This window comes from Trachemys scripta, chromosome 4 (genome assembly GCF_013100865.1).
Source record: "Trachemys scripta elegans isolate TJP31775 chromosome 4, CAS_Tse_1.0, whole genome shotgun sequence".
Lineage (NCBI taxonomy): Eukaryota > Metazoa > Chordata > Testudines > Emydidae > Trachemys > Trachemys scripta.
The window spans coordinates 20375881-20395575 of record NC_048301.1 but is presented as its reverse complement, the minus strand read 5'-3'; the positions used below and the strand labels follow the sequence as shown (position 1 = coordinate 20395575).

Here is a 19695-nt window from a genome sequence, read left to right as displayed (position 1 = left end):
TCATGTACTTCAGGTTTGCACATGCACTTCATGTGCCCAGGACCAAATATTTTTCCCTAGCAGTGTCCATTTGCTCCATGCATGCACCTCCACTTTGCTCATGCTCTGCTCACAAGCTATAAACAGGGCTGCCAGGTTGCCACCATTTTTAGTTCCTTCTCTACCACTAGGCCCCACTTAGGGAAATTGAGACAGCAGAGAAGGAGGTGGGTAGTGGACATAAGGACAACACATCCTTCGGGTGCTTGTCCCTATGTGTCATTCACTTCAGGTGATTCAGAAGCAGTGTCTCTCTGAGGAGGCAAGTACCCACATCCCATATCACAACAGAATTCAAATCTGCTCTACCCAGGGAGGCATCCGAAGCAGCTGCTTGCACCAGTGCATAATGTCTTGCGAAGGTATGTACAGAGCCCCGTGTTGCTGCTTTGCAGGTATCAATAATAGACACACCCTTGAGGGAGGCTACTGAGGCTGCTTGGACTCTTGTTGAATGTGCTCTCACACTCCTCTCAAGAAGAACATTATTCAGCTCGTAGCAAAGTATGATGCATCCTGAGATCCATTGACAGCTTCTGGGTGGAAGTGGCCTCTCCTTCCATCTTTTCCACAAATGATACAAAATGTCTAGGAGATTTCCTAAATGACTTCACCCTCTGTAGGTAAAAGGCAAGGGTCCCACGCACATCCAAGAAGTGCCTCATTACCTCTTCCCTAGTGGTGTGTGGTTTAGAATAGAACACAGGAAATGGATGTTTTGGTTAATGTGAGTCTGACACTACCTTAAGGATGCACTTCAGATGCAGTCTCATGAATACCTTATTCTTGTGGAAAACTATTGGAGGGGGCCAGGGGAGGTCTGCCATGAGTGCTCCCTAACTCCCCTACTCTTTTGGCCAGTGATTGCGACTAAAAATGCTACCTTCATTGAGAATTGCAGTAGAGAGCAGGGTACTAGAAGCTCAAACAGCACTTTTGTCAGAGTCGGTAAAACCAGGTTTAGGTCCCAAGCTGGTGAGAGTTTTGCCACAGGAGGGAAAACTGTAACCAAACCTTTCAGGAATCAAGATGTGACTGGTTGTAAAAACACAGAGTAGGTGTCTACTCATCTGTCTCTGCCTATGTTTGGTGGCTCCTGACACTACCTGAGAGTTGCGAGGCAGATGACAGAATAGGTATTCCAACCCTTTCACAAGTACAAAATACCTCTTTTCAGCCTGCTTAGCTACTGGTGGAACTGTGGCAGGTGTCTACCAAAGTATCTTTGGTGAGTTCCATTCCATTCGGTCCTGAGCTGTGCAGAATATCTAGCAATGCGTAGAATGTGTAATGCCTCTGCCACTCTTTTAACCAAGTCCTGGAAGGCCTTAGAATCATCAGGGTATGCAAGGAGGCAGGAATCACTGTCTTGTTGGGAGATGAGGACAACAAGATCACCAGCATGATGGCATCTTCTCCTCCAGATTGTTGTTGTGACTTCTGAGGCTGAGGGTGCTCTTCCTCTACCGTGGGAGCCGGACACCTACGAGGATCCTTTGTTCCATAACATGGGTATGTCAGGTGATAGACTTGGGTCTTCCAGGCCCCAATACTGCCATTGCATGACCTCATACCCCCTCAGTGTAAAGCCCCAGGGTAATGGATACCAATATGTATAGGGAGGGTTCTTAATTGCACAGGAGTACTGAGACACTCTGGACAATACAGATACCCTCTCTGAGCTCAACCCCTGCAAGACACCCTCGGGGAGTAGTCCGGGATGGGTGTCCCCCATATTCTTCTTCTGACTCCAACCCCAAATTCAACAGGAGACCTATCAGTCCTGGAGGAGGCAGTGATGACCTGCCTCTATGATACTGGCAACAGTCTAGCTTGACTGCAGAGATATCTGTACTCAATGATATCCTGGTACTGGACATGGGACTCCAGAGAGTATCACAGTGACTCTATTTCCATAAATACAATTAAGTCACCTGCTGCTGAGAAACGGGCTGGAGTGGATAGAATAGTTTCTGTACTTCAGGCCATTGGTACAGAGAAAGCCAGAGCTGGCAGTGCGGATGCAGCAGCTGTTGATGGTGCCAAAGTACCTTGGTTCTGCAACGTGGTGTGGCCTTACCTTCTGATGAAGTCCCAGACTGGTCCTTCCCAGTATCAGACGGTCCCATTCTGGAGCACAAGGTGTCTCCTGACTTGGTACAGGACGGAGACTTTTGCCTCTTCTTAGAGGACTTGGATGGGGAAGGACAAGAGGGAAGATTATGGGAGACGTTTTGTCTCCCTTCCATTTGCCTTGGCTTTCCTCACCCGAGTCTCTCAGCGCTGGTGGGGGGGTGCCTTGGAACCAGCCAGAGCCACTGTAAGGAATGTTCCTACCATCTTTAGACATTTGGGAGGGGGATCTCCCCAGTCAGAGCCCGGGACTGCTCTCATAGACCTCTCCATGAGGAATCTTCTCGATTAGAACTCCCTTGACTGTTTTGTCCTCCCTGGAAAAGACCTGCAGATACTGCACCTAGAAGGGACATGGGTTTCCCCCAGGCAGTCCAAGCAAGTGTGATAATCTATAACCAGAAATGACTTCTGGCAGTCTATGCAGTTTTTGAAGCCAGGGATCCTTGGTATACTCTCCACACTGCCATTGGAAGAACTAGAGGGTGGTAAGAGTAAGTGAGTGTGTATAAATAGGGATTATGGTGTGTGGTACAGGAATCACATCACTCCACACGCCATGGGTGGGATTCCCAAAGTTTAGGAAATCAAACCCCAAAAAATCTATCCTAACCAGATTAAAACAACTAGGACTAATTTTTAAAAATCATCTACAGGGAAAGCTAAAGTAGTCAGTTCATACACTAAAACTTCATCCTAAACCATGAGCTGTAAGAAGGAATTAATATGGTGAGAGTCTGGCAGCCCAGTGCAGAGCATGAGGAGAATGGTGGCGCATGTGAGGACCAAACAGACACTGGAAAAAATCTTCGGTTCTGGGCATATGGAGCACATGCACAAACCTGAAATGTATTGCATAGAGGGACAAGCACTCAAAGAACTATGGACTACATATTATACTCCTGGGGGAATTCTGCGCCACTGTGCAATGCAGAATTTTGCAGAAATTAACATTGTGCACACCATTAGGGGCCACTGGACTCGGCAGAGCCCAGCTTGCACATAGAGACACTGCTGGGGCGAGGGAGAGGGAGCTAGAGGGTTCCTGGCAGCTGCAGTTCCCAGTATGCCTTGAGGGAAGGAGAGGGAGGCACACAGGAAACTCTGTGCAAGCCTGGGGCCCAGCGAGCATCAGGCTGTTTCTCCCTCTGAATTCCTGGGATCTTGGGGGAAAGGGACGGGTGTCTAGGCAAGGGGGCGGGCCCTGCAGCTAGGCTCTGGGGGTGGGGGGGGGGGGGAAGAGGGGGTGCAGGTATCTGGGCTGGGGAGACCCCACGGCTGGGCTCTGGGGGGAGACGATGGGGTGTTGGTATCTGGGCTGGGGGGGCCCTGCAGTTGGGCTCTAGGGATTAGAGGATTCAGGTGTATTGGCTGGGGGGGGCCCCCACAGGTGGGCCTTGCAGGGGAGGGGTTGTGGGTGTTTGGTCCCCTGGATGAACTCTGGGGGAGGGGGGGAAGTGACAGAGAAATAGGTACTGGGTTGTCATAGGGGTTTCTTTAACTCTCTACTTCTCGGGAAATTTTTGCGTGTATCTGTATTGTTACAGACATACTTGCTGACAGGTATTTTGAAATAAATTACCAAAATTGAAACTGGTGTGATTATGTAGTGTTATTTTGAGAAATAAAATTTTAAAATATTGTGCGCAGAATTTTTAAATTTTGGGTGTAAAATGCACCATGAGTAATATTAGGATCAACTTTTTTTAAAACTTCCCTTTCTAAAATCAATGGAAAGTTTTAAAAAATTGATGACACAAAAAAGACCTTATAGAAAAGTATAGATATTCATGCATTTTTTAATAACGTAGTTCATTGTTATAATTTGGCAGTATTAGTAATCTATGGACAAAGGATCCATGAAGGTAAACCCACTTTTGGATAAAAATGGGGAAGGCTGTGTATTTCAAGTCAAAATTATTAAACATATGGGAGACAAATTAGAACTATACAGTTAAATATAAACAAAATACAATAGCATTTATTTATTATTTGGAAGAGTTTGTACATTACACTTCGGTGAACATTTAGTAAAGTCATGTATTTCAATGCCTCGATCATTAAAGCTATGTAGAGACCTTACGGCAACACAGCTATACCGATGCAGCTGCAACTGTAAGATCATGCTGCTCCACGCCGACAGGAGAGAGCTCTCCTGTCAACATAATTAAAGCACCTGCAATGAGTGGCAGTAGCTATGTCGGTGGGAGAGTGTCTCCTGCCGACATAGTGTTGTCCACACTGGCGCTTCTGTCAGTGTAACTTATATCAGTCGGGTTGCGTGTGTGTGGTTTTTATCATATTCCTGAGCGACATAAGTTTTACCGCAAAATTGCTAGTATAGACATAGCCTTAGAGTTTACAAAAAGGTCATTTGGTAAATATATAATAATCTGATCCTGGGATAGCTCTCCACTAAATTTCATTATCAAAACTGACTGAATTGGGACTTTGAAGTTAAAAGTGCCAGCACACTTACCATCCATCACTGTCTGCTGCATTCACATTAACACCAAAATCAAGCAGGAACTTTACAATGTGGTGATGACCAGCACACACTGCATTATGCAAAGGGGTAATTCCTTCATCATTCGGTTTGCTGGGATCATCAACCTATGGGGAAAAAATGAAATACTTAAGCCCAAATCATTTCCTTCACTGAAAAAAAGTGGACGAGACTTGACTACATTTAGAAAAGTTCACCTCATAAATGATCCTTTGTACCAGATCAAATTCTCCCTCCAAAGAAGCATCAAGCAGGAGGGCTAAAGGGTTGAACTTTACCCTCAAACCGTGACCAGTTCGTTCAGAGTTAGGTTTCTTCAGGTTGGTACGTTTAGTCTGAGTGGAAGAAAAAACAGATGTTATTCCAGGTTGCATAAATATCACAAAACAGTCAACCAAACAAGCATTACTGTGCCCCCAAAGTGCTGATTAAGATTTGTCAGCATTTCCATTATAAATCCACAGTGGCAGATATTAATTTTATTACGTGGAAATCTGAAAGTCATTCCAACACAACAACAGATTACTGTTTAAAGAAAATGGTTAGAAGGTACAGTAGGTTAATACTTAGCTCATTCCTCATCTCTGAATATCATAGTTTTAAATCCCATCTGACATCACAATTGAAAGTGAGTGGGCTCATCCCAGTCTCTAGTAAGACTTTGGCCTCATTACAAATTAAACAATTCAGCATGATTGGCAGTCTCTGCTCAGGAGAATCTCAGGTTTGAGCTAGCAGGAGTGTTCATTACAGGTTATGACTGAGGTGCATTATTTGCTACGCTGTTTGCAGTGGGGAAGGAAAGCTTGCACAGCACTAGACTACTGTAGGTGTTTTTCTAGCCAGTAGTTTCAGGAGAAACATGTTCACAAAATCTGAACCATTTTAAAATTTGTTTTGTTAAACAGTATTTTACATCAATCAGATGCATTTTTCGCAGGCTACTGCAAAATGTTTTAGCAATTTGTGCTTTATGTGGACTACAGGCTGTAGGGTTTTGAAATGTCTGTTTTAAATTACTGTTATACTTAAGTTTGGGGGGGGAAGATTATCTTCCCCTTCTCCTCAAAGTAGCCTGCACCTGTTCCCATAGGGAATACATGCAAGGCCCTGTGTACTCTGTGGCCAAGCTGGACCTAAATTCTTCAGCAAGGTCCTTGGATTCTATGACTGCTTTAGATAAATGGAAAAGTAGATGTGCTTGCTGTATTCAGTATGAAAGTGAATAATACAATCTAATGAGTAATATTTTTATATTAAATTTAATCTATTTTATGCTGTCACCACATTTTCAATTATCTACCTAGTAGAGCTTTTGATAATGACAAGACAAATAGTGTTGCAGACGTGCCAGGCTGAAACTGGAGGCTTTGGCAGCTGGAAGGGGGGCAGTTGGGGGCCATGGCACCTGGGGAAGCATGGAGGGTAATTTGGATTGTGGGATAAGCACATTAGATGGATGTTTCTGCTAAAATAAATCAGCAATGTTGACATTTAGGTTGTCATTTTTAGGGTGTAGCGGTAATTCCCCACTGAGGGGAATATGGGTAGTTCACACTGCCCAGAGCTGTTTTTTCAGACTGTCTGCAGAATTAGGAAAGCATCACTGCTGCAGTTTCCACTCAGGTTCATGTTTACAGTTATCTTTGCAACCCTGAGGTCTGAAAACATTTTTTAAATTTAAGTCTGATTCTGAAATTCAGTTCTTGGCAAGGGGTAATTTCAGATAAAGTTCTGCAGGCTAGAGGATACACATGACCCTGAACATGCATGATCATCTACAAAACATGTGCATCATTTCCTTACTAACTAGCCAGAGTTGCATCTGAAGTAATATTAGTACAGAAACAGCATTTCTGTCAATTTATCCATAGGAATCTTCCATTGTGCTGTGTTCATTTTCCCTTTATTCCTTTGATACCATAAACCTTATGCTATTGTATATCATTTAGCATAATCCCATTGTCTTCCAGTCACTGCAGGAGTAATTGACTGTATAGCTACTTCCAAAGGCCAAAAGTAATACGTAATATAACTGTATTTCTGCCGTCACTTACTGGAGGAAGTGGAGGAGGAACAGCTGGTGGCACCGAAACTTCATCTTCTACTGGGGAGCTGACCTCAGGTATGGGACTGGGTGATTGCTCAGTGGAAGGGACTACAGCAGGATTGTTATTATTGTCTTCAGTTGTCTCAGAGGTTTGGTTAGTGGTTTCAGTGCTAATCAGTTCCTCAGTGGCAGGAGAAGGTAATTCATTATCATTGGCATCTGATGAAGGAGGAGGTTCATCAGGAAGAGCAACTGTGGGTTGCACAGAAATAGGTTCTTCAATATTGCCATTGGTGCCAGTGTTTCCATTATCAACATCTGCTAAGTTGCCTATAAATTCCTGTGGGTTGCTTGGTTGATAAAAAGGAGCACTTTCTATTCCTCCAGCAAGTGTATTAAAGCGCTGATACAGTAGCTTCTGTATATTTGGTCCACTAGGCCCTTCAGGTTCAGTGATAGAGCTACGCTTCTTTAATGGCCTAGGAGCATTGGCTAATTTTCTTCTAAGAGCTTCAAGATCAGCATCACTTTGATATCGTAGGGGTGAATGCACAATAGGTGTAAGCTTAGTAGGACTGAGAGGGCGAGGAATGTTTTCCACATTGCTATTTTCACCTGATGGTGGAATGTTTTCCAGCTCTTGATCTTTTTCAGTGAACTCAATCTGAGGCTGAGACTGTGGCTGTGATGTGTGGGTGGGCAAAGATCCATGAAGGAATGGTAAAGGTGATGGAGAGGTTGATCCAGACTGTAGGACAGGTTTTCCATAAACTGAAGAGGAGAAAATAAAACAGTGAGGAACTGTTCTGAATTTATATCAAAAAGGTCATGCAATAAGCTGCTGGATGCGCATGCTGCTGTTTGTTCATAAATCAACATAGAAGAAAAAGATGTCAATAGCTAGGTTATGTTATAACCTATCACCCAGTTGGCTGATCAAACTAGTGATGGAGATACTTCTGATAGAGTTATAAACTATTCATTGATAAATGGTAAGAGGAGGGTTGTTTAAAAGAAAAGCCTGCCAGAGACTATTTCTTTAATCAATCTTTGTAAAGATACCTGGAATACAACATATTACATCTAACAGAATACATATTGTTCCAATAGTTAATTAGTATGTTTTAAAATAAAGATGTCTCTCAGCACATACCTATTTGCCACCTCAAAAACTACAAACGGGGTTAAATTAAATTGTGATGCCATATTGTTTGAATAAGAAAAAGCAAAATCCTCCTCCTTTCCTCTAAATTTAGACAAGTTATTCAAACAACAAAATAATGCTTTTAAGGTAAGTGTATTTACATTAATCTCAACTAAATTATTATTTATTACAAACAGATCAAAAAGCAAATCTACTGAGTAGATCTGAGGTAACAGTAGCCTATTTCAAAGGGAACGGCAATAAATATATATATTCTACCTGCTTTTACTGATTTATTTAGGGTATTGTATACAGCCTGTTGATAGTTCTTTGGTGGTGTTGCTTGCTGAAGATACATTGAGTAGATGGAACTGGAGTTCACTGTTTGAGGTCCTTTTCTTGGAGACTGAGGCCTTGATCCTTTATCAGCTAGAAAAGGCCTGATAGCCACAGTTAAAGGGAGCTCAGGCCTGCCATCTCCGCCAGGAAATGAGGAGGGACCAGAAGGTTGATAAGTAGGGCTAGGAGGTACAGAAATTCTCTGTTGTATCTGCTGTGAGGAACTAGGCTGATGTATATTGCTCGATGGTGGTAATGGAATAGGTCTTTGCCGATTTGTTATACTGGAGCCAGGTCTTGGTAGGCTGCCATCCTTCCGCCTTTCCAGTGAATTTGTAGAACCTGTTCCTAAAGGAACAGGGCTTGGATAGGTTCCATAGTTTTGAGGCAACTGCTTACTTACACCAGGGATAGTAGGTGGCACTTTCCCCATATCAAGGCCCTAAATAAGAACAACAATACAAGTATTGTATGAAAAACTGGGCAGGCTGCACCATCTCACAAATAAAATAAAAATAACCAGGACAAAAACATGCACATCTTAACTAGTCAGATTCATATTTCTGAAGGATAAGGAATAATATACATTACATATATACACAATTATGAAGCATGTTTTTTAAAATTGTATTAGACATTATGCTTCTAGGAGATTTTCCACAGAAGACTCAAAGATCAAGAGAACCACCACGCATCAGAGAGAGAGAGAGAGAGAGAGAGAGAGAGAACGCACAAATCTTTCAAGCCCAGTGTAAGATATCTCCAATTACTATATGTAAATATGAATCAAAACAGTATTTGGATCATCAAGGGCTCAATTTTCAAACCTGAGTGCCTAGCTTTAGGCACCTAAGTTTGTAAGATTGACCACAAAATCCATTTGGTAATAAAGTGCAGTAAATCTACACTGCACTTCAAAAAAAGAAATTAAGACAAGGTCAGAACTTACAGTCTAAGAAAAATACAAACCACTGGGCAATGGTGCAAACACCAGAGGACACAAAAAGACAACATTAGCAGGCTCAATATCCGATGGATTTTTGAATTTTTTTTTTTTTAAAAGGATGTTGAAGGAAAAGAAGAGGGAGGGTGATAAGTGGATAATGGGAAGTTATGCCAAGCAGCAGCAAGTGACAACATGAAAGGTGTGAAACTGAGAAGGGAGGAGGAGACAAAACATGTAAAGGGAGAGGATTAGGCTAGGAAAGGGCTTGAGGGGGAGAGTCGGAGAAAGTGAAAGCAGAGATGTACATGAGTGGCAATACACAGGACCCCGAAGGTGAGGGACAGGAGTTGAAACTTGATGTGATAAGAGACAGGAAGACAGTGAAAGAATTTGAAGAGGGAGATGAAGAAGATTAGTGATATTTTTGATAAATGGAAGGGAAGAAGTGAGATGAGCAGAGACCTGAGGCAAACCCTGCTAAAGAGGCCAAAGCCATAGTCAAAAGTTTTATCAAACAAGATTTATAAAAATACTACACAAATTTGACAGACATTATGAGGTTACTGGTTTTTATATGCCGCATACGAAACCCACCAGTTTATCAGTACTTCCTAATACTGAAGATGGCAAAGGTTGACTGGATACAGTTCCTTGTTTTAAAGCAGTATCCATGCTTGATTCCTTCCAGTCTGCATTGGAGATTTGAGGTGGTTTTACCACGGGAGTTGAACTCTGTTTAAGTGTCGGCCAATTTCCATCATTAGCTTGAAATAGAGGGAAAATGTGATATTTATGGTTACCAGTGCCGATCACTGTAAACAAGCAAAACATTTGAAGTGGAATCCATTATTCAGATTAGTTTAATCTCAATGGAATTAATATGATGCAAAAATCAGATAAGCTCTCATTAATGTTAGTGTCTGATCCAGAAGAACAGAATAAAAGCTTAACTACCAGGAACAATAAGCTATTCGTTACCCTTTGACATTCAAATTAATTATATTAAAATCAGCTCTAATGACAGATGGTGAATATTTGGGTGCTAACTGCAATTTCAGCTATCATATTCCAAAATTAAACTTTTTTTTTAAAAAGTTCATCTATACATAGAAATATGCCATTAGCGGTCAATATTTGATAATTTTTGGTGAACTACCAAGATACAAGGCTAAATTCTGCAATGTATCAATGTATATCATGAGTAACTGCATTAACTTCAGTGGAGTTTTTCCAAATTGGCACCTGTAGAACTGAACAGAATTTGGCCCAGAGTCATTGATATGTAAGTAAAGACTTGCTGTAGCTACATTAATTCCAGTAAACAAAAATCTTCCAAAGTATGCATTAATGTCTTTCTTCTCTTTCCACTACCCTCAGTGATTATAATAGTGTCTCCCCATTAAAGATTTAATTTTTCAGAAATTCATCTCAAATCAGTTGAAAATTTCAAGCCACAGGCATATTTATTCATTGTATGCAAAAATATTATGCACAATTGCTTGTAAATTGAAGTTGCCAGTCCTTGACTAAGTCTTTAATGCTTTAGTGTACAATTTTAGTAATTGGAGGAAACAATTCACTTTGTATTTTCCCAACTAGGATAAAAGTTTTAAAACTATCTGAAAGTTAGACCAGTGCTGTTACACTGTAAAACAGTTTTGAATTAGTGCTTTATTCTTCTGTTTAAAAGATCATATTTCAGTTGCTAAACTCACTCTTGCTCTATGAGGTGGATACGGTTGTTTTCGTCCCCCCCACTGCTCTGTAGTGACCATAGCAAAACAATTTAATAGTAGTATTGATGGCCTGTGAAAGAGGCACATACAGCCTTACTTTACCAGAGGATCGTAACTGAAATGCCAAGTCTTATGTGGAGAAAGGGGAATTTATTGGGATTCCTGGAACCACACGGTGAGGAGATCAAATGAAGGTCAGCGATACTCAGTGACAAAGCCTTCCCCTTCATCTCAACTTTACAGAAAAATTCTATCTAGGCCTCTCACTGATCCTTTTTTCCATTTCCAGATTTGTCACCATGCACTATCTTGTACAGTTTTTTCCAAAAACAATTTGACTGCTACCCCACAAATAGGCCACATAAGGGTGTGGTAGATACAATGCAGTTTACATCACTCATCTTAGGGCTTATGAACCTGAGCCACTTTTATTTGACATTCAATTTCTAAAGAAGTTAGAATCTGGACACTGTTCAGCAACCCATATTTCCACCATGCCAGTCCACATTCAGAGTTTATCAGCTCATTAATCTGTCTTTACCCTAGCCCACGATTATGTGATCTATTTTTTATCTTTTACTCATTTGAAAGTTACACACTCTGCATGTGAACTGCCCTAGTAATTATCTTTTAAATGATCTTTCCTAAATGTAACACAAAAAAATTACAATAACAACATTTTAATTTCAAATCAATCTAGGTTGAATTCTGAGAGATAATTACGTTGGGATAAGAATGCCTGATTGTTAATTTAATACAGTTAAGATCATTGTATATTTTTTGCCCAAAGCACTTTGTATAACATACAGTCCAGAAACTGCTTTTCAGAGTTTGCAGAATGCCAGGAAGTGCTGTAGTCAGGGCCGACATCAAGATCTGACACTGTCCATAAACTGTGCACCTTGTTTTTATTACCATCATCTAGGTAACAAGAGTAAGACCAAAAGAGACAAAAGTAAAAAATACGTGCCTCTAAGAAAGGGCAATTTTTCTAAATGGATATATATTTACTATATGATAGACCTAAGATGTTCTTTAATGCTAGCATGTTTATTACAGTTCCAGTTCATAGATCAATTCCAGCATTTCCTATATCCTATTTACACTAAACAAAGGAATGAAGATTTAGATTTAGTAGTTTAGATTTAATAGGTAAGAATGAAAAGAGGCAAGTACTAAACTTATTGAAGGGGTAAGAAATAGCAAGACATCATAAAACATATTTCACTCTTATAAATATACATGCACACAGGTTTAAAAAGAATGCTCAAAGAGCTAGACAATTGCATAAAAAATGTGCATTGAGTATAAAATTTCAATTTTTAGAACTCTAGGGACAAGTGCACTTATCCTTCGAATTCTACGGTGAGGAATAGGAACCAAATATGTTCAACGTCTGTCCCTCCAACCTCTCCAGTGTCTCTCTTAAGGGGCCTGGTCTACAGGTTGCTTTAATTCGCACCAGAAGGGTGTAAATTTTAGTCCACACTACTGTGTCGCACACTAACTAGTCTGCGTGGACCATGTTGGTGTGCACCAAAAGTTCCCTAGTCCAAACTAACATAGTCCCACTTAAAACAGTACCATGTTAACGTGCATTAGGAAACTTTTAGTGTCAGCAGGGTCCACTTGGGCCAGTTAGTGCAAGACACACTAGTGAGGACTAAAATTTACACCCCTCTGTTGTGGCCTAAGGCACTATATAGACATGTTCTTGGTTTCCTTCAGTTTCAGAATGCACCTGATCTCATCTTTCTGCCCCCTATATATATCAGTCAAACACGTCTGCCAAGTATCATGGACCTTGCATGGCATACATGCATGGAGACTGCCTCTCACATTACCACCTAAACTGAAAAAAGCAACAGAGGGTCCTGTGGCACCTTTGAGACTAACAGAAGTACTGGGAGCATAAGCTTTCGTGGGTCAGAACCTCACTTCTTCAGATGCAAGTCACACCTAAACTGAGTGTCACACATTCAACTAAACTGCAGTAACAGCCTACAAATACAGCTCTGGCCGCTAGAAGCTGCTGGGGAGAGGTGCTAAGCAGCTGCTGTCTGCTACTCCCTCTGGTGGATCTGACCAGAGAAGGACCAGCTGTTAGGAACAAGCAAGCCCTGACAGTGGCAGCTACGCTTGCCAACCCTCCAGGTTTGTACTGGAGTCTCCAGGAATTAAAGATTAATCTTTAATTAAAGAATATGTCATGTGATGAAACCTCCAGGAATTCATCCAACCAAAGTTGGCAACCCAAGGGCAGCAGCAAGCAGAGGCAAAGGCAAGGACAGAAGGTGAGAGGGATGCAGTACTGGCCCTAGGCTCCCCTATCCAGCAACCAGCCAGTCTCCTAACTCAGACACTACCATTCATCAAGCTGACCTGCTACCCTGACAGGCCCCTGCTATCCCCTACTCCTACTCAGCCCTCAATCACCTCACCCAGTTGCCCATAATTCCCTTAGGTATCACAAAGCCACTTCCAGCTACATCTTTCCCCAAGACACCTCCACCAGCCCAGCTGTCCCCTGCTTCCTCCAAACTATCAAGTTATCCTCCTGGATCTTCCTAAAAGTCTAACTATCCAGCTGCCCCCGACACCCTTTGTGAACCCCAGCCATCTTCAAATCCTTCCCCTCCACCTAAGCCTCCATCTTCCCTCAGCCACTGAGCTTCCCCCATCTTTCACTACCCAGACACTTCCACAAACCCAGCTTCCCTTAGCTAGTCCCTCCTCCAACACTCCCAACACTTCTGTTGCCTTCATCTTCTGCCCATGCACCCTCCAAAAATCCAACTTCCCTTCAATATCCCTCAGCCACTCCCGCTAACCCTATTGCCCAGCTTCTCTCTCTCTCTCACACACACACACACACTTTCATCTAATTATTTAGTCATTTTTCTAGTATATTCTAACAGTAACCGTATACTGTAAACCAACAATCTGAAGATACTTGATTTCACTATTACTATTATATTTGGGCCTTTTATAGAACTTTGTATTCATAGATTTCAGAGCAATTGATAAACAGGAGATAATGCTTATCCCACAGTCATGTAGCAAGTGAATTGCAAAAGCAAGCGTGAAATCCTAGTCCCACTGAAGTCAATGGGAATTTTGCCATTGACTTCAAGGGGGCTGAGATTTCACCCCAGGACCAGAAATCAGATCTCCCAATTCCCAGCGCAGAAGACCATATAAATCCTCATAGTCTCACACATAATCCTATCTCCAAAGTAAACCTACACATGCCAGGTCTCTCCAACATTGTGAATTCACCCTAATTTATAGATTGATTACCTATACAAAGTTTCTAGTAAGTTTTTGTAACTATTCTTTCAGTATCTTTTTAGACCTAAACACTCAATGGGGCAAACTCATCTGGCAATACTCAAGGGATGAATTTGCCCCAAATCCATTTAGTTTCTTTTAATCCCCAAATTAGCCTCTTAGAAGGTTTACATTATAATAGTGTATCTACTGCATACCAGGACACAGCACAGTTTCTAAAATTGCTGTTTAATATGCATCTGTATGCATGAGCTCAAGTGACCATATTAAAAACTGGCATTCTTAGCTAGCCAGCTATCATCTACACACTCACAGTGCAGGGTGTCAGACAGAGTAGGTGCCAGGCAGATGACACTTTGAACAGCAGACTGAAGAGAGGAAGTGGGAGGTGACAGAATAGGATCCACTATTATGTCTAAATCAGAAATCTTCCAGGTTCCTGGAGATTTTTTCACACACCCATAATCTGTCTCTACAGGACAGGCAGATTCAGTCACACACAAAAAGAAAGAAAAAAAGTGGTGGAAAAATTACAATATAATGGCAATGCAGAAATTAGAACAGGAAAACTCAGAAATGCAGAAATAAACACATGACACTTGAAATAAAAAAATCTCAAATTTGATTTTTTTTCTAGCAGTGGATAGACAATATTTTCATATACAGCTCTTTTGAAAAATTTGCTTTAAATACAATTAGAATCATAAGCATGTAAAGTAAGAACTAGTCTACACTACAAAGTCTTAGAGAGAACAATCTCTCTTTTACTGTCTAAAAAGGTCTAATGCAGAATAACCCCTTGGGGTAGAATACAGCAGCTCTAAAAGTACATATGCAATTATCCAAAAAAATTGTGAGATTTACAAATACCAAAATGGTGTTTGCATATAAACTGAAACTTATGAATTGACCCTTTCCATGTGATAAGAGACTTAAATGCAATAAAACAGAAGCCAACACAAAGGAGTTGCTAATCTGTCATCTCACTTAAAAGGTGACCCCAATCCACGTCCTGTGGTCAGAGGTTTAGGACTGTGCATTTCTCAGTCTTAAAAGAGATTCTTTGTTACCAACCCATTCTTTGGAGTTTTGACTTTACTAAGACATTTACTGACAAATTGTCCAGTGCAGAGAGCTCTAGGAGAATGTGAGCCATAGGCTCAAGCACCCAAGGCATAGATGATATAGGTGGTTTCCTACACCAGGCCCCATACGAGAAGGAGTATTACAATATAGACAGAATTGTTAATTATGGGATACATGGGGGCCATAGTGTTGAAGAACATATTATAGATATGACTGCAGAGAAGCTCCTTCATTAGCCGCAGTCGGAAAGGAGCTGGCAGTTAGAATACTAAAGGACATTCCACTGCAGAAGTAGCACAAGACAGACAGACACCCCAGAGCCAGAACCAATTATTTTCAAACTTATTTCGGCAAGCTCTCCTCTTGGTGGGGAAACAGGCCTGAGAATAGAAATCTATCACAACTTCATTTTTTGAGAAGCAGTGTATTTTGTCCAATTCAATACTACTTAAAAAAAAAAAATTAAGACAAAGCAGAATACTTTTAAAAAACAGATGAAAACAAAATGCTGCAAAAATTAGTTGTATTCTATTTACAGATTAAATTGGAGTTACATACTGGATTTTAAAATACAAACTGATTTAAAATCTATTATTTAGAAGCAAACACTCCTAGAGCAAAATTGTTCATGGTCACATTTCTGACAATTGTACATGCTCTTTTGTAGGTGCCATATTCAGTTCATTAGCCATGTAAAAGTCTGGCAAAGCTGTGGAGACAGCATACACTCAGCCTCTTAGGAAGAATGAGTGAGAAGAGACAAAAATACCTCACATCTATCTCGAATGACTAATATGCCCAATTCACAGAATAGCACTGAGAAGTCTAGCTCACTTTGACCAGAGAAGATTGTCAAGACATGTGATCTCCAAGGACCACTCCTTTGCCTCCTCCTACCCCAAATATTTTAATAACCATTACACTTAAGTATTTACCAGATTTTGATCTCCCATGAGTCGCAGTGGAAGCAATGGTGAGAGACTGTGGTTTCACTGGGTCTACTGGTACAGCATAACTGCCAGCGCTAGGAACTTGGATGTAAGGCCCCACTGCTGCAACTCTTCCTGAAGCAGTCAGAGATGATTGGGGCGATGATGTTCCATTAATACGATTTAACTAAAATAGACAAATCAAAAATGGAGTAAATGTCTATTTATCTAGGCATTTCTAGTGTGTTAAGAAACAGTATGGTTGAATAATCTAGAATTATGCACTCTAGACACGTCACCTCAAATTTGTTAATCAAATTTGAACCAGAAAACCAGATTTCTATTCCACAAGACAGACTTTGCCCACCTGAAACTAACAGTTCTCAACCATGGCTATATTTTCCACAAGGAAAATATTTTCCTTCTGTTCAAGGGCTTGCTTCACCTCAGACATTATAAGATTGGGGCCCTAATAAGGCACTGAAAACCAAAAGTGAATCTAACTGTAAGTGACCCCTCCATCTGGGCCTTTACCTGGTCATCAGAAAACACACACACAGTTAGGGTAACCAGACAGCAAGCGTGAAAAATCAGTTTGGGGTGGCAGGAGGTAATAGTTGCCTACATAAGACAAAGCCCCTAATATTGGGATTTCTGGTCACCCTACATATGGTGTCCAGCATGCAGTTGACAACCGTGCTTAATTTGTAATGAAAGAGGTGCTGGGGCTCAAGCAATTTTTTTACATTTATAACTGATGCAGCAAGCCCAGAGGTGCCGGGGCTACGAACTGCCAAGCCTAGAAGTGCCAGGGCTCAGCCTTCCAAGCCCTGGCACAAATTAAACACTAGTTGACCAGGTTATTCAACTATGGGCAGATCATCAAACCGCTTAAATGAAAGTCACCTTTCTGCTCCAGGCGTGGAGGTGGTGATTTTCATATTTGAGAACAAATATTTTAGTAATTATCCAAACCTAACAAATGCCCTGATGGAAAGCAAAAGTTAAGCCCTCGTTTCTGAAATATTGTTACTGTTGCAAATTTTAAACAATACCCTAGTTCCTAACATAAAAATAAAAGGAAACACATTGCAATCTAAGCTTTTCTTAATCTCTGTAGAAAATGACAAAATTCTGGATTTCTAAAGTTTACTATTTTCAAAAGAAGTGTTTTTGTAATTGTGGTTTTTCAGCTGGAGAAAAAAGTTACATTTTATGACTTTTTTAGGTTGTTGAAACCACTAAAATGTGGCCCTTTTAATAGTTTATCTTACAGGAATGTTTTCTTTTTGACGTGCCTCAACTTTTTTCTTGTATAGTCGCTCACGCAGCTCATTGATACGCTTGTCCATCATAGCCACTTCCATGTTACGTTTGTTTAAAAGTTCTTTCTGCTGCTGAAGCTTGGAGTTCTGCTCCTGGTTAAGCCTATTACGAATCTTTAAAAATGCAATTGTTATAATTACAGTAGATATTTTATTTCACCTGCTGTCAAAATATTTTATAAGATATCCAAAGACATGAAGTAATATAGATCAACTAAGTCTACACTTCTACATAGCCTGTTAAGTAAACATTTGCATTGAAATACAATTCTTTAGAAAAAGACTTAAAAGAAAATATATCCTAGGAAGGAATTGTACATTCATGAGTATATGCTGAATCATCCAATTTATGGCAACTCCAAGCATCTAAGCATAAAGATGTTTCATAAAGGAACACTGATGAGATGAAAACCAAATCATATATAATATTTGATAGTAAGCTCATCTTTTTAAAGTCAATTAATTTTTAACTACCTGGATGGTAAAAAAAAATATTTTTTAAAAAAATGTCAGTTTCAACAACAGAAGCTATACTATGGATTCTGCTTCCAATTCCAAATGAAACCTCTTGATGGATGAATGGGATGCTAACTGAACTGGTGCATAGGCTAGACACTGATTTTCTTTTCTACATGGGAATTAAGGTGAAACCTTTATTTGAAGGCTTCTAAAGGTTAAGGGGGTGGGTTACCTCTACAGTTTAAAATCAATCATTGCGTCCTTCATAATTATTTTTCTTGTCTCCCCATTGGCTCTCTTTGGCACCTTCAATAATTCTGATAGTTTGTCCCAGTTCTCCACTTCCCATATTGATATTACATGCAAAAAAAACTGAGGCAAATTTACATCTTCATAAATATGTATAGGGTCAAAATGACAACAAGCAACAATACAGACATCTCAGCAATCTGTTAAGCATGTTTGCACTTAGAATTGCTCCAGAAATGGAGATGCACCTAGTGTAAGTGATAGGGGAAAAAAGGTCACTTCTTTTTCAATTAAATAAAAATGTAAGAACATGGTCTAATATTGTGCAACCTGGTATAATACTTTAAATGAAGTTTCCCTCCACTTCAGAGAAAAAAATTATATTATATTTTAGTGATTGTTAAAGAGCACATCCCAATTACATGAAATCATCATATAAGAGTGTCCCCGTTAAAAAAAAAAAAAAAAAAAAAAAAATCACATCAATCTATACCAGGGATCAGCAACCTTTGGCACGCAGCCCGCCAGGGTAAGCACCCTGGCGAGCCGCGCCAGTTTACCTACCTGCCGCGTCCGCAGGTTCGGCCGATCGCGGCTCTCACTGGCCGCGCTTCACCACCCCAGGCCAATGGGGGCTGCGGGGAGCGGCGGCCAGCACATCCCTCGGCCCGCACCGCTTCCTGCAGCCCCCATCGGCCTGGAGTGGCGAACCACTCCAGTGGGACCCACGATTGGCTGAACCTGCGGCCACGGCAGGCAAACAAACCGGCCCGGCCCGCCAGGGTGCTTACCCTGGCAGGCTGCAGGCCAAAGGTTGCCGATCCCTGATCTATACTCAAAGGTTCAGAGCCTAAGGATAAAAGAAATACATGCATCCCAAGAAAGTGAGAATTGTCAAAAAGCATTACTTGTATTTCCCATTTTTAAACTAATACATGGTAGAGCTCACATCTCAACCACAAAACACTATAAGCAAATTATAAAACCCATGAAATCCTGGCAAAATAGCATGTAGTTAAATATTTGTAATTTCATACATATAAACCAGAAACCATAGCAATGTAAACAAAATACTTTACCTTCTAAATTAATAAGATCTACATTATAGCTATAAAGGTATACTCAGAGAAATAAGATATAGGGTAACTGCAAATTTTTCTTGTATTTGCAGTTTATATTTTACTTCTGGTGATTCTGTTAAAATATAATCAGGACAGGCTTGTTATTTAGCCCCTATACATTTTAATTATATCATATATTCACTATTATGTTTTCAGACTGCATTTTACAATGGATATTTTCACTGCTTAATCATACTTTCTAGCTATGAAAGCACCTTACACAATGTTTACTATACCTGCTACCTCACAAGAGAGAAAAGATTAAGATCTGAAAAATTAGTCGGAGACAATACATTTTAGAAAAAAGGAAAACAGAAAAAGCACTAGTTTACATGTAGAGTT

General features: G+C 40.6%; 1 protein-coding gene across 13 annotated transcripts in view; it reads right to left on the bottom strand.

Annotated features, from left to right (window-relative positions):
• Window positions 1-19695, bottom strand: part of PPP1R13B (protein phosphatase 1 regulatory subunit 13B) — a 103399-nt gene that overhangs the window by 4491 nt on the left and 79213 nt on the right. For 5 of the 13 annotated variants that reach the window (XM_034767871.1, XM_034767867.1, XM_034767872.1 and 2 more), the window contains 9 exons: window positions 17474-17638; window positions 16206-16386; window positions 14498-14656; window positions 11701-11814; window positions 9752-9921; window positions 8152-8653; window positions 6736-7499; window positions 4876-5013; window positions 4652-4785 (listed from right to left, as the gene is read on the bottom strand). In XM_034767871.1, coding sequence (XP_034623762.1) covers window positions 4652-4785; window positions 4876-5013; window positions 6736-7499; window positions 8152-8653; window positions 9752-9921; window positions 11701-11814; window positions 14498-14656; window positions 16206-16386; window positions 17474-17638 — 2327 coding nt within the window. Of the gene's footprint in view, window positions 1-4651; window positions 4786-4875; window positions 5014-6735; window positions 7500-8151; window positions 8654-9751; window positions 9970-11700; window positions 11815-14497; window positions 14657-16205; window positions 16387-17473; window positions 17639-19695 lie in introns of all 13 variants that reach the window. The other 8 variants (XM_034767868.1, XM_034767869.1, XM_034767873.1 and 5 more) reach the window with 8 other exon arrangements.